This window comes from Dipodomys merriami, unplaced genomic scaffold (genome assembly GCF_024711535.1).
Source record: "Dipodomys merriami isolate MVZ:Mamm:240054 unplaced genomic scaffold, mDipMer1.0.p SCAF_286, whole genome shotgun sequence".
NCBI lineage: Eukaryota > Metazoa > Chordata > Mammalia > Rodentia > Heteromyidae > Dipodomys > Dipodomys merriami.
Genome location: NW_027204337.1, coordinates 1,001,562 through 1,022,740, shown reverse-complemented (window position 1 = coordinate 1,022,740; position 21,179 = coordinate 1,001,562). Strand labels below are relative to the sequence as shown.

At 37.3% G+C, this 21,179-nt stretch overlaps 1 protein-coding gene across 1 annotated transcript in view; it reads right to left on the bottom strand.

The window, feature by feature from the left end:
* The window catches only part of LOC138838636 (zinc finger protein 431-like), a 38,925-nt gene that overhangs the window by 14,326 nt on the left and 3,420 nt on the right, over nucleotides 1-21,179 (bottom strand). The window contains 2 exon segments of the mRNA XM_070038038.1: nucleotides 2,634-2,849; nucleotides 8,571-8,672. Coding sequence (XP_069894139.1) covers nucleotides 2,634-2,849; nucleotides 8,571-8,672 — 318 coding nt within the window.

Sequence of the window (21,179 nt, the reverse complement as noted above, 5' to 3'; positions counted from 1 at the left end):
CTTCTGTCCGTATCCCCTCCAGCATCTGTTATTAGACTTCTTGATTATAGCCATTCTAACTGGAGTGAGGTGGTATCTTTTGCACTCTGTCTTATTAATTTATATATTTAAACTCCATGGAGAGAATATACATTATAACTCAATATTAACTCACGCAAAATTGTACAGGAAAATGTATAATACATATTACTTGTATTATAATATTTCAATAATGGTTTTCAAATGGCATAGTTCTCTGCATCCAAATTCTTGGAGCACCCTTGAGCAATAACTTGAAATTTGTCATTTAGCCTACTTTATGTAATCAGTAAAGGTTATGTAAATGCAGGTTTGAGAAGTCCCTAATGGTCACTTTCCTAAACAATTCTGTGAAGAATTGTGGCCATTCTCTGGGAGATAAAGGGCTTAATAAAGATGAAACATGAAATATTAGTCATAGGAGTGACAGAACACCAACCACCCAATCACAGAAAGAACCAGAAGATTAAAATCTTATGTTGCACAAATAATACTAACACAAAATTCTAAGCTGAGGACACCCCAAAATACAGATTTATAAAACTAAAAAATGATTTAAATACCTATATGCTTTTTCTTATATTTATTGTTTGGCTTTTACACAGGAAATGCTACTATCCAGAGGATTTTTTTTACACAACTATATGGAAGAGAAACTCTTTATATAAAATAACAAACTTTACAGTGACATATGAAATATGAAAATCTACTCTGTAAACTTCAGTTAGGTCGTTTGTGCTAAGAAACAGTATGAATCACTAAAAAACAACATTTGTACATTCATTTTGGATTGTTCCACGTCACAAGAATGGTTTCTTACTTTTAAAAAGTTACAAGAATTTTCTGTAGGCTAATTATCCATATTCCATTACTCAAAACCACAAGTGTTGTAGATTTCAGGGTGGGATATTTTCTTTTTGTTTTGGGATTTAGAGTATCCTCCTTAAATTTAAAGTCTGCTATTTCATATTATTTCATTACAAACATAATCTATGTTTAAAAGAGTTTATTTTGTAACTGGGCTCTGGTGGCTCATGGTTGTAATCCTAGCTACTCAGAAGTTTGAGATCTGAGCACCACAGATTGAAGCCAGCTGGGGCAGGAAAGTCTAAGAGACTCTGATCTCCAATAAACTACTAAAATACCTAGAAGTGGAAATGTGGCTTAAGTGGTAGAACATTATGCTGGAACAAAAGGAGCTCAGGGTCAATGTCCAGTGCTTGAGTCCAAGAACCAGGTCTAGCACACAAAAAGAGCATTTTATTGTATTGTATTTAAATTCTATTGAACAATTGTTTTGGAATACATATTTAGGCAGTCTCTCATTTTAAATGATGTAAATTAGGCTTAATAATCTAGTGGAGAAATTGTAACTTGTCAAGGACAGATAAAGTGGAGAATATCCATGCCAGTAACATTTTAAGCTAGGAAAATCCATAGGAAGTGCAAAGCATAAAAGGGATCAACATGTTTCACTAACATATTTTAAAGGAATGTTCAAGCTTCATTGACTTCAATTTCCATGAAGAATTTCTTAAGTGAAATAATACTTCTTCGAGCAGATTGAGACAAAATAGAGAACACTACCTAAAACCTCATTATACGTTACATCTAAAAAACACACCACTTTGAGCAAGAAACAGTACTTTAATTTCCTTCTGTAACACTTCATGACAAACACATTCTCAACTGCAGGTAAAAACCAACGCTATAACGCTACTATCATTATATCCACAGGTGAGACATTTGAGAGATCATATACAAGAATTGATAGTGTGAACAGGCTGAATAAATTAGTAAGAACAGAGATAGATAGTTTCACTTGTGACAATAATTCCTCCACCACAAATCACAGCCCCATGTCCCTTCTGAGCACTAGGTTCTGACTGATTCCTCAGGCAAGTTCATTCCCCCTCCTACTAGTTAGTGTAAACCTTCCAACAGCATCAAGTGATTGGGAGAGTTAGAGGAAAGAGTACCACCTGAGTCTTGTGTTCTAGGAAGTAGAACCAATCTTTGCTAAGGCAAGGAACCTGAAAACATGTTGTCCTTCCTTTGCCTTTCTGCCTCTGCTCTGTAGGGCTTGTCAGAGTTGACAAGGTATCCTCCTTCAAACATTGCTAGGATTCATTGCTTAACTAAAAGAAAAAAAAACAGGACCATCACACACTACTGTAATATCTCATGTAGACCTGTTGCTTGAAAGGTCGTGTACAAACACGTGTGAACTAAAGCCAGCAGTACTAAGAGAGCTAACAATGCAGGAGAAGAGTGGAGACACCTCTAGGAGAAACAACACAGAAACCCAAAATACAACTGCAGTATAAATGGAGTCAAATCAGGCACACCCCTCACAATTTTACTGCAATTGTTACCATGCTCATCTTACACCTGGGCAAAGATAATAAAGTCACGTGTTAACAGCAGAATTTCACCGTCATGGAAATCTAAATGCACACTTTCTCCTATTCTGAAGAACCTCCCAACTAGCTGTCAGAACGTTGCAAGCCAGTTTCTGACACCTGGAGTCACAAGAGTTGTGGCAGCACAAACTCTTGAACCCTGAAGAAATCATTAGCCCCATGCTGGATGAACACATGGAGGATCAATTTCACCTTGTGTTTTGTATCCAGCTCGCAGTTCCTACCTGATATTGGTTCTGCAGCCTGAGATCCCTTCAAGTTACACCTCCCAAGCTCCACTGAAGAGAAACCTTCTCCACTGAAGAGAAACCTTCTAGCAGCAAGCCAACTGGAAAGGAACTGGAATTTGCAGGCTGGAAACACCCACAGTGGGTGGGGAGGCACATGCGCAGAAGGATCTTTGTCCTGCTTTAAAAAAAAATAGAGAATACAAACCCTGCACTTTCAAAGGATCTGTGCTGCAACATAGACTACAATTCCCACAATGCATGGTGCCACTCTGAGAGGAAGTATTTTCCATCAATGCTAGGCCCTTTGTCTTAGGACTGCAGGGATGCATAGGAAGGTTTTCTCCTGCTTGCACGAGCATAGGTGAGTTTTTTTTTTGTTTTTAAATGAAAATCACTATGTGTCTCCTGAAACATTGTTAGAATATCCGAGAAATGGACAAGTATTGGAAGCATGAAATAAGTTGGCTTTTTAATTCTTAGATCTACTAATGTAATTGAGGTTATGAGAGGTTAGCTTTTGAGTTCTGTTGAATGTAAATTACACCTGATTTCTTTACATTTTGGAATAGCTCCCTGTTCAATATAAATAGGTATTCGCAGGCACTAAACTGATTCTTGGTCATTTTTCATGCTCTAATGTATACACTGCAATAAACTAGCAGAATTGCTAGATTTACAGCATAATCCTTGCACCATGTAAATTTTTTTTAAAAATCTAATAATTTCCCAGAAATGCCCAAATTTCATTTTTGAAATCTTAAGTCGTTTCTGGCTCTTTCCAAATTTTTCCGTTATTTTAAGATTCTTTTCTTTTAATTTCTTTTCTTTTCTTTTCTTTGATGTTCATTGTTGCTCTTGTGGCTTGAACTCATGGTGTTCCCATTACCATTTCTTAAACAATTTGTTCAGCTAAATAGTGAAACGCATCCTGTGGGTGGGAGGAATGCTCTTAGAGCATGCACCTCACCACCATTGCTGTTCAAACAGATGGTGGTTTGGGGAGATCGGTGGAATGTGGGTGAGGTGCAAGTGTGAAGTGAAGGGTAGGTCTCTGTGATGCTTGATTGCTTGCCCCAAACCAGTGTGTTTTTGTCTTTGTTTGCATGCCCTATTTCAGTGTGAATTTCTCCCTCTTCTATGATCCTGAAAGTTCCTCTCAGTCACTCTAAGCTATCTCATATTGTCTTCCCAGGTGTTACCCATTAGACTTTGGAATAAATCTTTGTTATCCCAGGTCCTGAGTGTGGGAAGAGACAGGGGCCACTTCTAGAAACCAGGCTTGTGTCCTGACCTCTGACATTTGCCACACAGTCAGGAATAGTCAGGCATTATTTGGGACAACACAGTTCCTTTACTGATAATGCAGCATCACCAGAGAATTCCTAACTTCCTGGTGAAAGCTCCCTAGGAACTTGTCTCAAAATAAATGTGTAGGCCTAATCGTTCCAGGCCCAGTGATACACATATAGTCCAAGAACTTCTAAGGCTGAACAGGGAGAATCATTCAAGTTCAGGAGAAGAAGGCCATTCTAGGTAACATAGGAAGACTGAATCTCAAAGAAACACAAGTATAGCAGTTCTTTCCCAGAGACTCTGGGTTTGATTCCCAGTACTAGAAAAACAAAACTAGCCTAATGCACACCATTTTAAACTAATAATACATCTCTTTTATTGCTGAGTGCACAATTTCCAATTTTTCTTTCTAATCACCAAGCATGAAACTGCAATTTTATAAAACTGCTAGATGACTGTCGAGGAAGAACATACTTAGTTTCCTAGCTCTGTGAAGATCCATGAGAGTAGAAAGCAATATTAGGGCATTTCTTACCTCATTCCAATGACATCAAAGACATGTTGCTAGTGCTCATTGATTTGCTAAGCTGGTCATCCATCTTGACAGTGGTCATATTGCTGTTGGCCTTAGCAATTGCTACCCCATTTTCTTCAAGTGCAACTTGATTGCACTGAGCAGGATTCTTTCCTTCATGCAGTCCTGCATGAGGAATTAAAAACAGAAAGCTCCATTATTACCCCAATTCCTTTTAATTATTTTTTCAATTCCAGTCCCGCAAATGCATTTTGTCTTTACCAATGAATAGGTCCATGCCTTTTAATGATTTTTGTAATTAAAAAATTTTCATTGTCCTATGACAACACAATTTTCTAGGGAAAGGCTAAAAATTGAAGAAAGACCCTATAAGCATATTTACAATGTGTTAATTGTTACTTTCTTAATGCAACAGCCTCTCTAATTTCTTTCCATCCTAACTTACTTGAGAACCTACAAATGGATGGAACTCAGTTTAATTAACTATAAGAACATGAGTCTTGTTATTTATATTACATCTGGGGCCTAGTGACCACAAAAGGTCCTTTGGTAAACTATTAACACTCATTGCATAAATAGTGAAGCAAAAGAGATTTTTTTTGTTACATGAAAAACCTCCCCAAGTTTTTCAGAGAGAAGCAAAAGTACCAAATGTAGAACCAGGAATAATTACTGATGGTGCTGATATGTCAGAGAAACTATTCACATCAAGGTGAACTGTGTTTTTGGTTTATGACTGAACTAAATTCCTTTCGTTTTGGTCCCCTTCTTTGTAGAGATCTTGATTTCTTTGGTTTTCAATCCCAAATAATTTAATAATTTTACTGATATCCCATCTTTGAAAATGGATCTCACCTCTTTTGTGTGCCTGTTAAAGGCCCAGATATTGGTCTTGGGTTCTTTTCCATCATGGCTTCTTTTGAGATGAGATTAGTCAGAAGGGCTAACACTTGTGCAAAAGAGCTGAAAAGTTTACAGGTTTTATGAAGGAATCTGGGTGGATTCAATTGACTGGGTGAGTTTGTACTGATTTATATATAGCATTGATTTTATATTTTATGTTAGGCAAATGTAATCTTACTGCTTACACCAAAGCAATATATGTGTGTTTATATACATAAATGTATGTCTATATGTCTGACTGTCTTCGACATAACTGCAAACTTTTATTTTAAAACTATATCGAACTCAAGTAATTGGTATAGCTGGTATTTCAAATAAAGAAGGCAGATATTTTTTGCCTCAGACCATCAGTATTTATTGAGCATTTACAGTGTACTAGGCACAATAGAACATACAGAAAATATTGCCTGCTCTAGAGGATCTTACATTCTGTAAGAAAAAACAAATGCACCTTTTCAAATGGCATTTTTGTTTGCTGTTTTCTGTTATGTACCAAGGAAATATTCTGTAGGATGAGATTTAGGTATAACAGCCTCATCATTATTGCGAGAAGAAAGATTTAATGGCAAAAATGACAGACAGACCATTTGGGATAGAGTTTATAAGAGATACACAATCTCATCAACTAAGGTAAGATGTGCTGCAGTAGAGGATGTTGGAAATAGAGTATGGGATGCAAGCAAAGGAACAAGGGATCTTACAGAGTATGTAGAGCCAGAAAGATCATGTGGCCATTTCCCAAGTACACAGCCACTAAGACAAGTGACAAGGTAGAAGGCTTAAGAAAAGAAGGAAGTCCTATGCACCTGATAAACAGAATGACCAAAATCGAAGGCAAACTGTACCAAGAAATTCTGAAAAACCAAAACGGATTAGGAAGCATAGAATTTACAGTTAATGCTATCCAATGTCATATGGGCCAATTTTTCACTCCTCAAGGGAGAAAAAAACACTTTTGCTTTTGAGGTGAGGGGAGAATGGGGAATATGGGAGGTATTTGGTAGTTACATTAGTATTTTTGTTGTTATGATAAACTTTGCACTTTAACTCAGTAAAAGCCTATTACTTGCCAAAAGGGACTAAGAAACAATTTTCTAATAATGTACAATTTCCTTAGAGGAGATTCAAACTCAAAAGAAAGATTTACATGACAAATAATAGAGAAAGTAGTTGAAAAGTCCATTCAAAAATGTTTTATTCCACTTAAATGAACTTAATACATGTGTTCTTAACAATTATGCTTGATTGTTCATGAAAATTTCAAGACATTCAACAAAGCAGGCCATCATCTTATTTCCCCGTTAATTAGTTTTATTTTACAACACATGTGTTTGAGGCACACAGCAAAAATGAAAAAAAAATCACAGAAGGAAAATTAATCTAAAAATAAGTTAAATACATAGGGTTTTTTTATTGTGAAAATACTGTACAAAGGGGTTCAATAACATGGACAAGATAATGAGTACATTTCTTATCAAGCATTGTAGCCTCCTCCTTTGTTTCCCCTTCCAATCCCTTCCCATCCTCCCCCCATCCCCCAACCCAATCCTGCTCCCCCCCCCACCAAAGTTGTAAAGTTCATTTTTCCACATAACATCTTCCACATATCATCTCATTGTTACGATGGATCCACCTGTATCCCTATTTAGGCAATTTTTTTCCCTTCCCCTCCACAAATTATACCAACCTCAAATACAGTGAAAGCAGATGGTATACCATGGGGGAGGGACATACAAAGCAACAAAGAAATAATCTTATAAATTTGTTAGAAACAATCACCTGAAAGAAAAAAGCATTTGAATACATATCTTAGGGTTCATTTCCCTAACATCAACTTATCTGACCTTTTCTGCTTGACTCAGTCATATACTAGTTATTGCAAATAAGGGAAACCATGGGACCTAAGTTTATTTGGGCCTGGCTTACTTCACTTAATATAATTTTTTCCAAGTCTTTCAATTTCCTAAACATAGGGTTTTTTGTTTATAGCTTTGCTGAATATACATGAATAGTCAATACCAAGCAGTTCATTTTTACTACACCTTTACTTTTACATCAGTTCTTAGGTTGTCTAAAACAATGAAATACAAATAAAATGTGTAGCAAAAATAATTTTTGAGCAAACAGCAGGTAACTTCACAAATATTGGAATGTGAACTGTTTCTGCCCTTATCCAGAGTTAATTGGGTCACAACTTTGTCTGAAAGAACACTTCTGGTACTGTAGTCAAAGGTGTGCTCACTGAAATAGACTCTTCCACAGAAATACATGATTCCAACTTGGAATAGCCATGGAATATTGTTTGAGCCACAGCCATACAAGGGCTCCAAAACTTCATAATACCCACAATAACTACAACTGTGACTGGAAACAATTTCCCTCTTATTTCCCACCAGTACAAACCAATATGTAGGAAGATTTCTTTGCTTAGACATGGAATCAGTTTCAACACTGGCCCTTGTGAAGTCACCATGAACCAAAGCACATGCCAAACATTTATAATATTTAAAAATTCCACATCATCATACTGGCCATCTCATGATGAAAACCGATAACTCACTAAATGTTAACAGGCTCTACTCTCCTAATATGAAACAAACAAACAAAAAACACATGGTAATACAGAAATTAAAATAGAAGTAACATAACCCACATAAAGTATAAAGTTCAGCAATGACTTCATCAAAAGCTGTGTTTTCAAGAAAGGAAACTTCCTCTCGGGAGTTCAGAATCTCATAATAGAACACTGAGAAGTTAAGGGCCAGACACAATCTGATAGGATGCACTGGTTGAATTTCCTTTTTGCTGATCTCAAAAACTTCTTGGTATGCTTGGTGTGACTGATTCACAATTCCTTTCTTGTCATCACCAGCAGCAAACCTCAGTCTTGGTAGCAGTCTTTCTTCATTCTCAAATAGGAGACTTTGCTCTCTGCTTGTGGAGCATTAGGGATCAAAAACTTTCCCAAAAGAGACAGTATATCATTGCAGATCTCTTAGCTTGTTCTCAATTCTTTCTGTGTTCTCAAACAATCTGCTGATTTTTTCAGCATCTTTTGCCTTTTGCTCAATACTTGAAACTACCCTCCAAGAGGACCTATGGGCTCCAATAAGCAGCTGAGAGAAGATTCCTTTCCTCATTAGGTAATTCAGCTTCTTGCTCACTTACAGACTTGATGCAGGCTGCCATGTCAGCATTTCGCTCAGCCTGCTTGGCCATTTCGGCCTTCTGCACCATGTCATTTCTTTCCATGACTGGATGTTCTGTGTCCTGAAGGTGGAGGAAAGACAAGGGGTCATTGGTCTCTGGACGGTGGCATAAGCAGAGGTGAGGCTGAGACTCTGTCCCTAGATCTCACAGCTCACAGGCTCCAGCAACTCTGCAGACATGGGGCTTCTTCAAATCCAATTTTATTGTTTTTCCATGTCACCAATATCCTTAATTCGCCCTGAAAATTTCACAACAGTTAAAGTCCATTTTGCTTGCTGCTCATTTTTTGTCATTTTAAAATGGTTTCATATCCAGGCCTAGTAGTAGCGTGTGAATGTGGGATTTATTTTTTGAAACTATAAGGCCTATGGCAGTGTGTATGGTGCCAGGTGTTCATTCGAGGATGACCTCACACCATGATGATATGATGAATGAAATCCTCCCTTCTACACCAAGTGTCACTCAGAGCCAAGAAGTTCACAATTGTGAAGAGTTGGGACATGCTCAAGTTCCTGTCTAAAGTCCCAAGAAATGGGAAATCTGAACTATTTATATGGATCTAACTTCATACAGAGTTTCTGAACACTACTTTTACACATGAGATGCTCAATGTTAGTTAATCTATATTCCTCATCTTTTAAAAACATTCTGCAATATTTTTCTGTTGTTTAAATGTGCAAGAAAATTCCATTAAATTACTAAGTTTTTATTTAATGTTCTGTGATGAATCCACTTTTTAAAACATTTTTCTAGGGCTTGGAATGTGGTTCAGTGGTAGAGTGCTTGTCTCGCATGCATGAGGCCATGGGTTTGATTCCTCAACATCACATGAACAGAAAAAGCCAGAAGCAGTGCTGTGGATCAAATAGTAGAGCCCTAGCCTTGAGCTGAACAGCTGAAGGACAGCACCCAGGCCCAGAGTTCATGCCCCACGATCTACAAAAATATATATACATATTTTTATTTAGTTTTCCAATGTAGTTTTTATAAATATCTTGGAAGAGAAAATATAACAGGGGGCACCACTTTATTACCATTATCAGATGAGAGGACTCATGATACAAAATAAAACAATGTCAGAATCTGAAGTGTGGCATAAGGAGTAGATCATGAACATAAAAGCCAAGAATTAAAGCATCATGAGTTTAAAGCTAATTACCAACATAAACAAAAGCAAAGGTAAATATAGTAATAGAATTTCATGACACAGAAATAATGCATCATATTTTTGTGTTGAGGTCCACATAGAGAATGTTAGACATGGAAATCCAGAAATTTTAGGTGGGTTTTCAGAGTACAATGAGAGAGAAAGAGAGTACTGATAACTTTGTCCCTGTGATTTGGAGGATCCTGGGGAAGTGATCACAAGCAGTGTCATCAGGAGAGTGCAGTGGATAGTCGATGATGAAGGGAAAATAGCTTGTGTGGTTCTCAGTGAGTTAGGGACTATGGCAGAGACTGGGTATCTACAAGGTGAAAGGATCCTTCACATTCATCCCAGGGGACCACACATAGGAAGGCAGGCACAGGAGAAAGATTATTATAAGGTTTATTAAAGAGGCCATAATGTCCTGGTAGCGGGAGCACATGGTGTTTTTCCCTATGCAGATAGCAGGAGGGTCTGTGGCAGGAAGTGAGATAGGTGGGTATTCAGGTGGGTCTGGGAAGAGAGAAGAAGGGAGCAGCTGTATGGCTGGAAGCTCAGAGCTAGAAGGAGCCCAGGTCTGGGTGGAGCTGAAGACCAACGGCGGACATAATGCTTACATTCCCCAATTTGCTGATTAATATACATAGGGGAACCAGGCCGGGGGATATGGAGGTTATTTCTTCTTGAGCAACTTCTTCTGTAAAGGGGCAAAGTAGTCAGGGGCTCCTTCTTTATTGCCCACCCAGTTACCATCCAAGAAGCGTCTGCTTGACTGGTTGGTAAAGGTCTTTTTTTCCATGAAAATAGTTATCTAAAATTCAAGACACATTGAATAAAAAGCAAAGTTGCTGTTCAGGCAAAAATTGCTCTTAGCAGCCCAAGAAAGAAACAAGCCAGGAAGGCTTGATTACCCGAAGACACAAAGCATGGTACCTGACTCCTGGGATCCTGGAGGGGGGAGATAAGACTTTTTCCACTTTAGGATTATAGTAGCCTGAGGAGGGAGGTAGCAGAGATATTTAAAGGTACCAGAGTCAACAGATGTCATGGGCTCTTTCGGCTACTTCCTGCTGGAGAAGTGAAGGAGTCACTGGAGCTGGGGTCATTAGAGTCCAGCAGGGCAATGTAAATGATGTCTCCAGTTGCCTGTAGTAACAGGATAGCCATGACTTGCTCCTAGGTGTTGCCCTGGGTGGGGGCTGTTATCCTGTTAAAGGAGACTTTTGGATACATCAGGCAAAAAGATGACAAGGTAACAAGGTCAATTAACATGAATGGCATAGAAGAACACATATTTGCCATGAAAAGTTATATTTGAAGCATTAGCCCATACTCAGGGCAGTAGGGAGAAAGGGGATGTCTAGTGTCTTTTGCACAACTAGGTAGGGGAGAAGATAATGGACTAGTTGGGAATACCAGTCAGAGGCTACTATAAATACAAATAGCAAGTAGCAAAAACAAGACTGGAACTTTCTGTCCAGTTAGAAGATAGACAGGTATGGACATTAGGTGGGCAAGCAACTATTTCTCTTGTTCATCCAGCTCTGATTAATTTTGAAATGGCAAGCCTAAAGTGACTTCATTTAGGATGTTATCTCCTCTTACTGCTCTCCATGGTTTTCCATTTTCAGGGCTAATTTTGTCCTAGATGGTGTGGGGTTGAGGGGAGGGAGGGGAAGAGAGGGGAGTGCGGTGTCTCAGTGTCTGTTGCTGGGAGAGCTTGTCCTAGTTGGGTTTGAACTCAAGGTCTGGGTAGTCTCTCTGAGCACTTCTGCAAGGCTAGTGCTCTACCACCTAAGAGAGTTCCTTGGAGGTGAGATTCCTTGAGCCATGCCTCCAGACGTGCTTGGCTGATTAGCTGGGATACTGAGTTTTAGAGAGATTCTTTGTGCTCAGGATGGCTTTGAACTGTGGCAAAAGGAGTCTTTGTCACAAAAGCCCTTTTTATGTCCAATTAAAGCAACAAGGAAATCAATGAGATTGAGGTTACCTATAACTTGTAAACAATTAAGTAACAATTACTTGCCAGAGTTTTGTAGTAAATCTCAGTAGATGTTTTTAAACTGCATCTGATTGGCATTCTAAGTACCTCCACTTGCCTCTGGAAAGCATGTTTAAAGTCACTTATATACAACATTTAACCTTTAACAGATGTACAGACCCTTTCTTGCCTACAGCAGCACAGCTTGTTTAACATTTTGGGTTATAAAATCATTTTTCTGGCTGGCTCAGTAGCCTGATCTGTAGTGGTTGCAACAATGCCTGCCTCTGTAGGCAGTCAGATCTCAATAGGGACCTAATCTCAGGTCCACAACTCTCTTTTCTTAACAGATGAGATAATATGGCTGGGCCAGCTCAAAACTCACTGCCAATTGGAACTTTGAACAGATACAGGGGGATTGGGATTTAAATTATCCCTCATATTTTACAACTTTACCTTTTACTACACACTATCTTAGATGACTGGGAAGTCCATGCTGTGTTAGACAGACATGGGCATTAAGCATGCCTACAAACTATCTTCCCATGACCTCCAGGCTCTGATCAAGCTTTGAAGAGACAAGCACAAGTGACTCCAGGATCTGATACCATCTCTGCCATCCAAGGAGCAGTGTCTTACTGCCTCTGCATGTACCAACATTTTCAGGGTTCCAGGAATGCCTTTGTCTATGCTGGGATAAGTGCATCCTTGGCATGGTTGGTGGACTTGAACTCAGGGTTAGAGCATTGTCCCTCAGCTCTCCACATCAAGGCTAGTACTTTGCCACTTTGAACTCCAAACCAACTCTGCTTTTGAACACTCTGCTGGCAGATTAGAGATGACAATCTCACAGGGACCTTTCTTTGCCAAGCCTGGCTTGACACCAGTTTTCAGATCAATGAATCTTTACTTGTGGGCATATTTACTCCAACTAAAGGCAAATGATGGTCATTGGAAGTGGATTTATAACCATGGTCTTACCTGGAACTTATTAAGGGGCAAAATTACGTGTGTCAAACTTGTCCTCTGTTCTTTATTGTGGGCCTTTTGGAAACTGTTACAAAAAAACCTATAATGGCAAACTAGGTTAAGCAATCATTTTGGTGATCCTAATTTATCTTTTCTACTTTGAAATAAACTTTAGGATAATTTTCCCTTTTAAACTTTTCTTTGTCTGGGAGGCCTGCAACTATCCACAACTTCCCAAATTTTTACAAAGTGTAGGCCATTTTTAATCCCTTTTTAAAAGTTAGTTTAATTTGCATTTAAATGCTTCATTGAAACACTGGGCAACACCCTTTACCTCTTGGCTGAAAGTTTAAACTCTATGTATTTACCTATGCATTAGAAAGCCACAAGGATCATTTTTACCTGTATTTTACCCTGCAAAATATCTAGCAGAGTCCTATTTTTTCTTATCTCTATAATCCCATGGATATCTGTAAGTATTCTGCTAGCTCTTGTTCCTCATTTTTTTGAAAGTCTAGCTTTTTTAAATTGCTACAGAATTAAATTTAGCAAAACCATAACATAATTGTGATTTGTTACAGCCATCTTCATGGAACTGGAAAAAGCAATATTAATGAGGGTAGAGAGATATTCATACTCTTGAGAAATTCACTTTCAGCCTCCATAACAGTGAGAAAACACAGGCACTCCACATTATCTACACTAGTGTTTTATTATAACTCACTCAGAACAACATCATAATGAACTAAAAGTGAATTAGTCACAATTGACGTGTCCGCAGTAATTAATTAAATATAAAAAACAGTACTAAAGTCATTTTGGGGTTACTCATCCAAAGCCAAATGTTTCTGAATCATGTTTTCATTTACCCACCAAAGAAACTAGAAATAGAGATGTGATTCAAGTAGTACAATTTAGCCTTGAGCAAAAGTACTTAAGGAAAGTGCCTAGGCTTTGAGTTCACACTACAAGACTTCTACCCACCCACAAAGAAAATGTATTCCCAAATATGTGTTCTTTCATGTTTTCTTTCTTTTTTGGGGGCGGGGTCCGGTCGCGGGGCCTGAACTCTGGGCCTGGGCGCTGTCCCTCAGCTCTTCAGCTCAAGGTTAGTGCTCTACCACTTGAGCCACAGCACCACTTCTGTTTTTTTTTCTTTTTGCTTATGTGGTGCTGAGGAATCAAACCCAGGGCCTCATGCATGCAAGGCAAGCACTCTACCACTGAGCCACCTTCCCAGCCCTTCTTTCATGTTCTCTGAATGTTTCATAAACTTGTGGATGAAAGATGATGAGACAGATTTTACTCCTGTACACATTTTGTAATAAACAAGGAGTGTTATCTTTCAACATATATTCCATTCAGAAACTCAACTGGAATAGTAATAGTGTTATAATGCATGGACCACACATATAGTGGAAGAGCAGTAGAGAAGTCAGTGCTCTCATGTCCTTGGCTTCAAGCATGATAGCCTTTCCCCATCTATCACTACCAAACCACTTTGGATGATCTCAGTCAAATCTCAAAGGTCCAGAGCTCTTATTTCTGAGAAGAGTTTGTTCAATTTCCTCCAACAACCATTCCTTAATGTAAATGATACAAGTCAACAACTTCAGTATCTTAATTATTTCTCAAGCCTGGAAGTAATTGATACCTATCACTTTTGTCCAACCTTTCAATATGAAGGTACATCATCCCTACTCAATACAATGAGAGGATGAGAAATGCTGGCTCAGTGGGTGGTTTTCCATTACACCTAGTTTAATTCTGCCATAAAGGGTTGCTCTATAAATCACAGAGGTTTCTGCCAAAAGTTTTCCTACATTGGGTTTCATTTTGTGTGAGTGCTCCAATGCTGACTGAAGGGTGATTTCTACTTGAAAGACCTCCTCTAATGTTCACTAGACATTCTGTCATGTCTCCAGGTCTCTGAAACCTGTAGAGACATGACTTCTGGCTAAATATTTGTCTACATTTATTATATTTACTTTTTCTTTCCTGTTTATATTCTTGGATGCACTGAGGACTGACTTCACAGTAAAAGTCATTGCATATTTGTTATATTTGTTAGTTTTCTTTTCTCTTATGGGACTCATTTCTCTGATGAACACTGAGGTATGACTTCGAAGTAAGATTTTCTACATTGGTATTATCCATAAGTTTTCATTCTTGTTTGTGCTCTATAAACACTCATCCATTCATGTCTTCTTAGTGAAGGACTTTTTGAATACTTGTTACATTCATAAGGTTTCTCTCCTGTGTATTTGCTGATGAAAATTTAAGTATGATTTCTTCTCAAAAAAATTCCACATATTTTATTCATAAGATTTTTCTCTGTGTGCATTCAATGTTGAACACTGAGGTATGCCTTCTGTGAGAAAGACTGCACATTTGCTATAATCACAAGTCATATATCCTGTTTGGGTTCTCTGATAAAAAGCTGATTTTTCTTCCAGGTGAAATATTTTCCATATTTATCAAATTCCTAAGGTTTCTCATCTGTGTGGATTCTTTTATGCCTGATGATCTGTGAACTCCATGTGAAGGACTTGCCACATTTCTTACATTCATATGTTTTCTCTCCTGTGTGTGTTCTCTGATGGACAGAAAGGTGTGTCTTACATAGGAAATACTTTCCACATTTGGTACATTCATAAGATTTCTCTCCTGTGTATATTCCCTGATGGACATTAAGATGTGCTTTCTGGGTGAAAGACTTTCCACATGCATTATATCCATAAGGTTTCTCCCCTGTGTGTGTACTCTGATGAACAGTAAGGTCTGATTTCTGGGTGAAAGTCTTTGCACACACATTTCATTTTTAACATTTCTCTCCTGTGTGTGTTCTCTGATGATAACAAAGGTGTGTCCTCTGAGTAAAACACTTTCCACATTTGTTACATTCATTAGGATTTTCTCCTGTGTGTATTCTTTGATGGGCAGTAAGTTATACCTTATGTCTGAAATACTTTCCACATTTTTTACATTCATATAGTTTCTCTCCTGTGTGTGTTCTCTGATGAACTGTAAGGTCTGAATTTTGGGTGAAAGACTTTGAACACGCATTACATTCATAAGTTTTCTCTTCTGTATGTGTTCTCTGATGGAGAGTTAGGTGTGACTTACATATGAAATACTTTCCACATTCATTACATTCGTAAGGTTTCTGTTCTGTGTCAGTTATCTGATGCTTTTTGGGACCTAACTTCAGAGTGGAAATTTTCCTACATTCTTCATATTCATAGAGTTTCTCTTCTCATGGTGTTTTAGGTTGACAAGTCAGTTCTGACTTCTTAGAGATAGATTTTGCACATTGCCCACACTCATCAGTCTTCTCTGGATATTTCCTCTGAGGTTTTGTAAGGTGTAAATCCTTACTGATTGAATTCTTAATTCACTACCTGTATAAGAATTCTCTCCTGTGTGTCTTTTCTGATTCATAGTGTCTGTACACCTTAAGTGGAATGTTTTTCCACATATAGTGCTTTCAGGTCTTTTGCTCCCTCCCTGACAAATTTCTTGGGCAAGAAGAGCAGACTTATCATATTCTTCTCTATATTCATTATGGTTATAAGCAGGATCTCTGACACAAACCCAATTATGTGGAAAGAATATGGTCTCTGAGTTTAAAATCTTCCCTCCTCCATATTCAAAATACTGAAGCTCATTTGTACTCTCATAATTTTGACTAAAAGGCTCCAAATGTGTAACGAATTGTTTATCTATAGGAGACAGACCAGGCATATATGTAGCAGGCATCTCACCAGGCTCGCAATAAGGGAACATGTTCTGATGCTGAATGAACTCTACCTTCCTCACCCTTAAGGAGTTCTCGTCATTCCTATTCAGCTCTGGCTTCTGTTAGAAGTTGTTAGTAATCTCACTCTTTGCTCCACTCTGTTACTATTCATGACAGCCACTTCACACAGACATTCATCTGAACCTTCCTGGTACATTGTAATCACATCCTCCATTACTTGAATATTTAAAATGAGTCATGAAACAAAAAAAACAAAAACATAAATGAGATCCTTATTGTAAAGGTAAAGATATTTTCCCATACTGTTAGTGATTTTAAAGTACTAAAATAGCTATTGATTTATGAGAGATATATTTCTTTCTCCATAATGTATTGATTAAGAAACTAATACTAATATTTTATGATGGAATTTTTTTTCTGCTTCAGTTCTCTTGTCTTTTTTATATCAGAGGAATTATTTACACAAATTACTAAAGTATTTACTGCTAGCATTTTAGGCTGCATATGGTCATATGTAGTATTCTTGGTTTTTTTCTGAAGTATTGCTTTGCTTGATCTTAGGGGACTAGCTGCTTTATGTTTTTTTCCTTAAAATAATATATATTATGCTACTCTACATCTTAAATATTAGGAGAAGAGTATTTTCTAATTTTGGAGATCATACCTTTTTTTTATACAAGCTTTTTGCCTGTCACCTGAGGGTAAGGTTTTATACACACATCTCTTCGGTTCTAACTTCCCACAATGAATTATTTTAAGTATCTTAGTAATTTTAAAATTTGTTTCTCTACTTTTTAGACCAAGTTTCATCAAAATTTACTCCTGCCCCTCAAACCCATGGAAGCTCAAAGATTCTCCAGCTCACCACCTAGTTAATCATTCTCTCTAGACTAAAACTTTGATTCTGTATCCTGGCGACTCCCCACCTTATCATTATCAGCCTTGTCCTAGTTTCAAAGAAAATGAAATCTCATTTTCGACATTTCTAATTTTCTTTTTTGTCAGAACAATTTCCACACCGAGAAAGAATTGCTAACTTTAACTTTATTGCCATTCACAGTTCAGTATGTATCTACATGCATTTTTGATTCACAAATCTAACACAAAGAATCACCTAGTTCTCTGCAACACATGGGACTCAGGGGAATTAGGAATATTATTGGTCAGTACAGAGCATGATGAACTTACCAACTCAGTTCTGGATCCAAGATCGCTATGGAACTTGCCTTGACTCACCTGTGAAATTCTTTTTTTTTATTGTGAAAATACTGTACAGAGGGATTACCATTACATGGGCAAGATAGAGTACATTTCTTATCAAGCATTGTTGCCTCCTCCATTGTTTCCCATTCCTGTCCCTTCCCATCCTCACCACCGGCCATCCTACCCAACCCTCTCCCCTCCCAGTCTCCCCAAACAGAGTTGTAAAGTTCATTTTTAGACATAACGACTTGTACATCTCATTGTTGCAATGGGTAAAACTGTATCCTTATTTAAATGAGTTGTTTTCTCCCTTCCCCTCCACAAATTATACCAACATCAAATACAGTGTAGGCAGGGTTTATACCATGGGGAAGGGACATACAAAGGAACAAAGAAATAATCTTATAAATATGTTAGGAAACAATCACATGAAAGAAAAAATATTGAATACTTATCTTGGGTTTCATTTCCCTAACATCAACTTATCTGACTTTTTCTGCTTGACTCACACATAGTTATTGCAAATAAGGGAAACCATTGGGCCTATGTTTCTTTGGGCCTGGCTTACTTCACTTAATATAATTTTTTCTCAGTCTTTCCATTTCCTAAGAAATGGGGCAATGTCATTCTTTCTGATAAAGGCATAGAATTCCATTGTGCATATATACCACATTTTCTTGAGCCATTCGTCTACTGAGGGGCATGTGGGTTGGTTCCATATCTTAGCTATGGTAAATAATGCAGCAATAAGGGAGGGGGGTATAATTGGGTGGGGGGAGGGGGGAGGCTGGGAAGGGAGGTGAAGGGTAAACAAAGGAGGAGGCTGCAATGCTTGGTAAGAAATGTATGCATTATCCTGCCCATGTAATTGTAGCCCCTCTGTACAGTATGTTCTCAAATAAAATAAAATAAAATTTAAAAAAAAAATAATGCAGTAATAAATATACTGGTGCTGGGAACTTTAGTGTGTTCTTGTTTGTGATCATTTGGGTAAATGCCCAAAAGTGGGTTTGCTCGGTCATAGGCGAACACTATGTGGAATCTTTTGAGGAACCTCCATACTGCTTTCCAAAGTGGTTGAACAAGTTTACACTCCCACTAACAATGCAGTAAGGTTCCCTACTGTCCACACCCCTCCAGTATCTGTTATTATTAGACCTGTGAAATTCTAGTCTGAGGCTTCTCCCATATATGGCTTTTCATCTTGCTCCAGCTTGACAATTAAATGAAGTTTAGAAACACAGTGCCCTGTTAATAAGAAAGAGTGGGGACCTATTGCTCATGCTGTGTCAAACTATTTAATGCTAGCATTTTAGGCTGCGTATTGTCATATTTAGTATTCTTGGTTTTTTTCTGAAATATTGTTTTGCTTAATCTTAGGGGAATAGCTGCTTTGTGTTGTTTTTTTCCCCTTAAAATAATACATATTATGCTACTCTACTTCTCAAACATTACGAGAAGAGTATTTTCTAATTTTGGAGATCGTACCTTTTTTTAATACAAGCCTTTGCCTGTCACCTTAGGATAAGGTTTTATACCCACATCTCTTCAGTTCTAACATCCCACTATATATATATACCCACTATATATATATATATATATATATATATATATATATGTGTGTGTGTGTGTGTGTGTGTGTGTGTGTGTGTGTAGTGTGTGTATGTATATGTATATATATATGTATGTATATGTGTGTGTGTGTGTGTGTGTGTGTGTGTGTGTGTGCGTGCGTGCAGTGGTTCATGCCTGTAATACAGGCTGCTTCAAAGTCTGATGCCTGAGGCTTTCATTTTGAAGCCAGTAATGCCAGTAAAGTCTCCATGAGACACTTATTCAAATTAAGCACTCATAAACTGGAAGTGCAGCTAGGCTCAAACTAATAGAATGTTAGCCTGGAGAAAAAGAACTGAGTTCAAGCCACACAACCTTCAATGTTTAAACCAATGCTGAGGGAAAGTCAACCATCAAGCCAGTGAGAAATGAGAAAGATTTGGAGCAACCTGGTAAACAGAATATCTGAGATCTTACAGCTATTTTGACCTAGTTCTCATAAGATAACATCCTATGTTAATCATTTTTGTTTTTAAATTTCTAGATATAAAAGTGTGGTCATAGATAGCCAGATGCTTCCTTCATAAGTAAAAAAGAACTGCTAGCATGAACTTTCATGAACATCGCCTACTTCCTATAATACCAATTATATATTTATTAGTATAAAATATTTCTTAACCAGCTTTGCATTTTAATAGGCCTTAAGGTTAGGATGAATGTAAATAGATAGAGGCTTGAGGAACTTTCAAGAAAAACCCCCAAAAATGTGAAACATGACCACCACAAGAAGGATAGAGTAAAAAATATGAAGAGGGACATGATCTAAAAAAAAATAGAAGAAAAGTTTTAACAATTGCAATAAAATATGGCACTAATTTCTTGTTCAGTGCTTAAAAGGAAAGATTTTTTATTCCCAAAATGAAATCCATTACAAATGAACAATGGCCAACAATCCCTCCAATACAGTCATGCTTGAAAATATCAGAGGTGAATGATGCATAACACACAAAAATGAAAATATATCTGTAAAGTGTTGAAAGAAAATAGACTTCAATATACAATCCAGTGGGGAAAGGGCCTCTTCTAACAAAATACATTGAAGGTATTTCTAGGGAAAGAGAATGCTTCATTAATACATCTTCTTTTTAAGTGTTACAATAAATTATCCTGCTTCAAGTGAAAAAAATTGACAACTTATATCTACATAGAGGACAAGATTATTAAAATGGTAAATGTGTAGGTAAAAGAATATATAGAATACATATTGTATATAATTCCTCTTGTGGAAGGAAAACATAGCACTATATTCATGATTCATAAGCATGAAACTTCAATATGCAAACATATAAGTGTATTAAAAACAAAATACATTAACTGGGCATATAGATCAATTAATATTGTACTTGCCTGGCAAATATGAAGGCTTGAGTTCAAAGAATTAATTCTACAAAAACACTTAAAAGGGGAATAGATTTAGGTTATAAATATGATTATTCTATTGAAAAGTAACTATATTATGCCAGATAGAGCTACTGTGAGAATACTGTAAAATTTTAATGTTCTTAGTAAAAGTACAGTGAAGTACCTCCAGCAAGTTAATTTACTATGTGTACCTAGCAAAGAATGTGAAAGGGTAGGAAATTTGTGTGCTTGAAGTTCAATAGTATAACAATTTTCCTGCACATGGTACTTCTTCTGAAGCTCTATGCTTCAGCCTGAGAATGGCCTTTGTTTTTTACATAAAAATCTCTGGTTATTTCTTTATAAAGTAAATTTTCAATCTAATTACCAACTAGATTATAACGACTTTATAATATCCTTTCCAAAAAAATCTTGTAGGCCTTCCATATTTTGAGTTGCACAAATTCAATGGAACATAGAAACAAATCTTTGAAAAAGTATAGCACCTGTATTGAGCATGCAGTCTTATTTTTATCCTATGAACAATCCAGT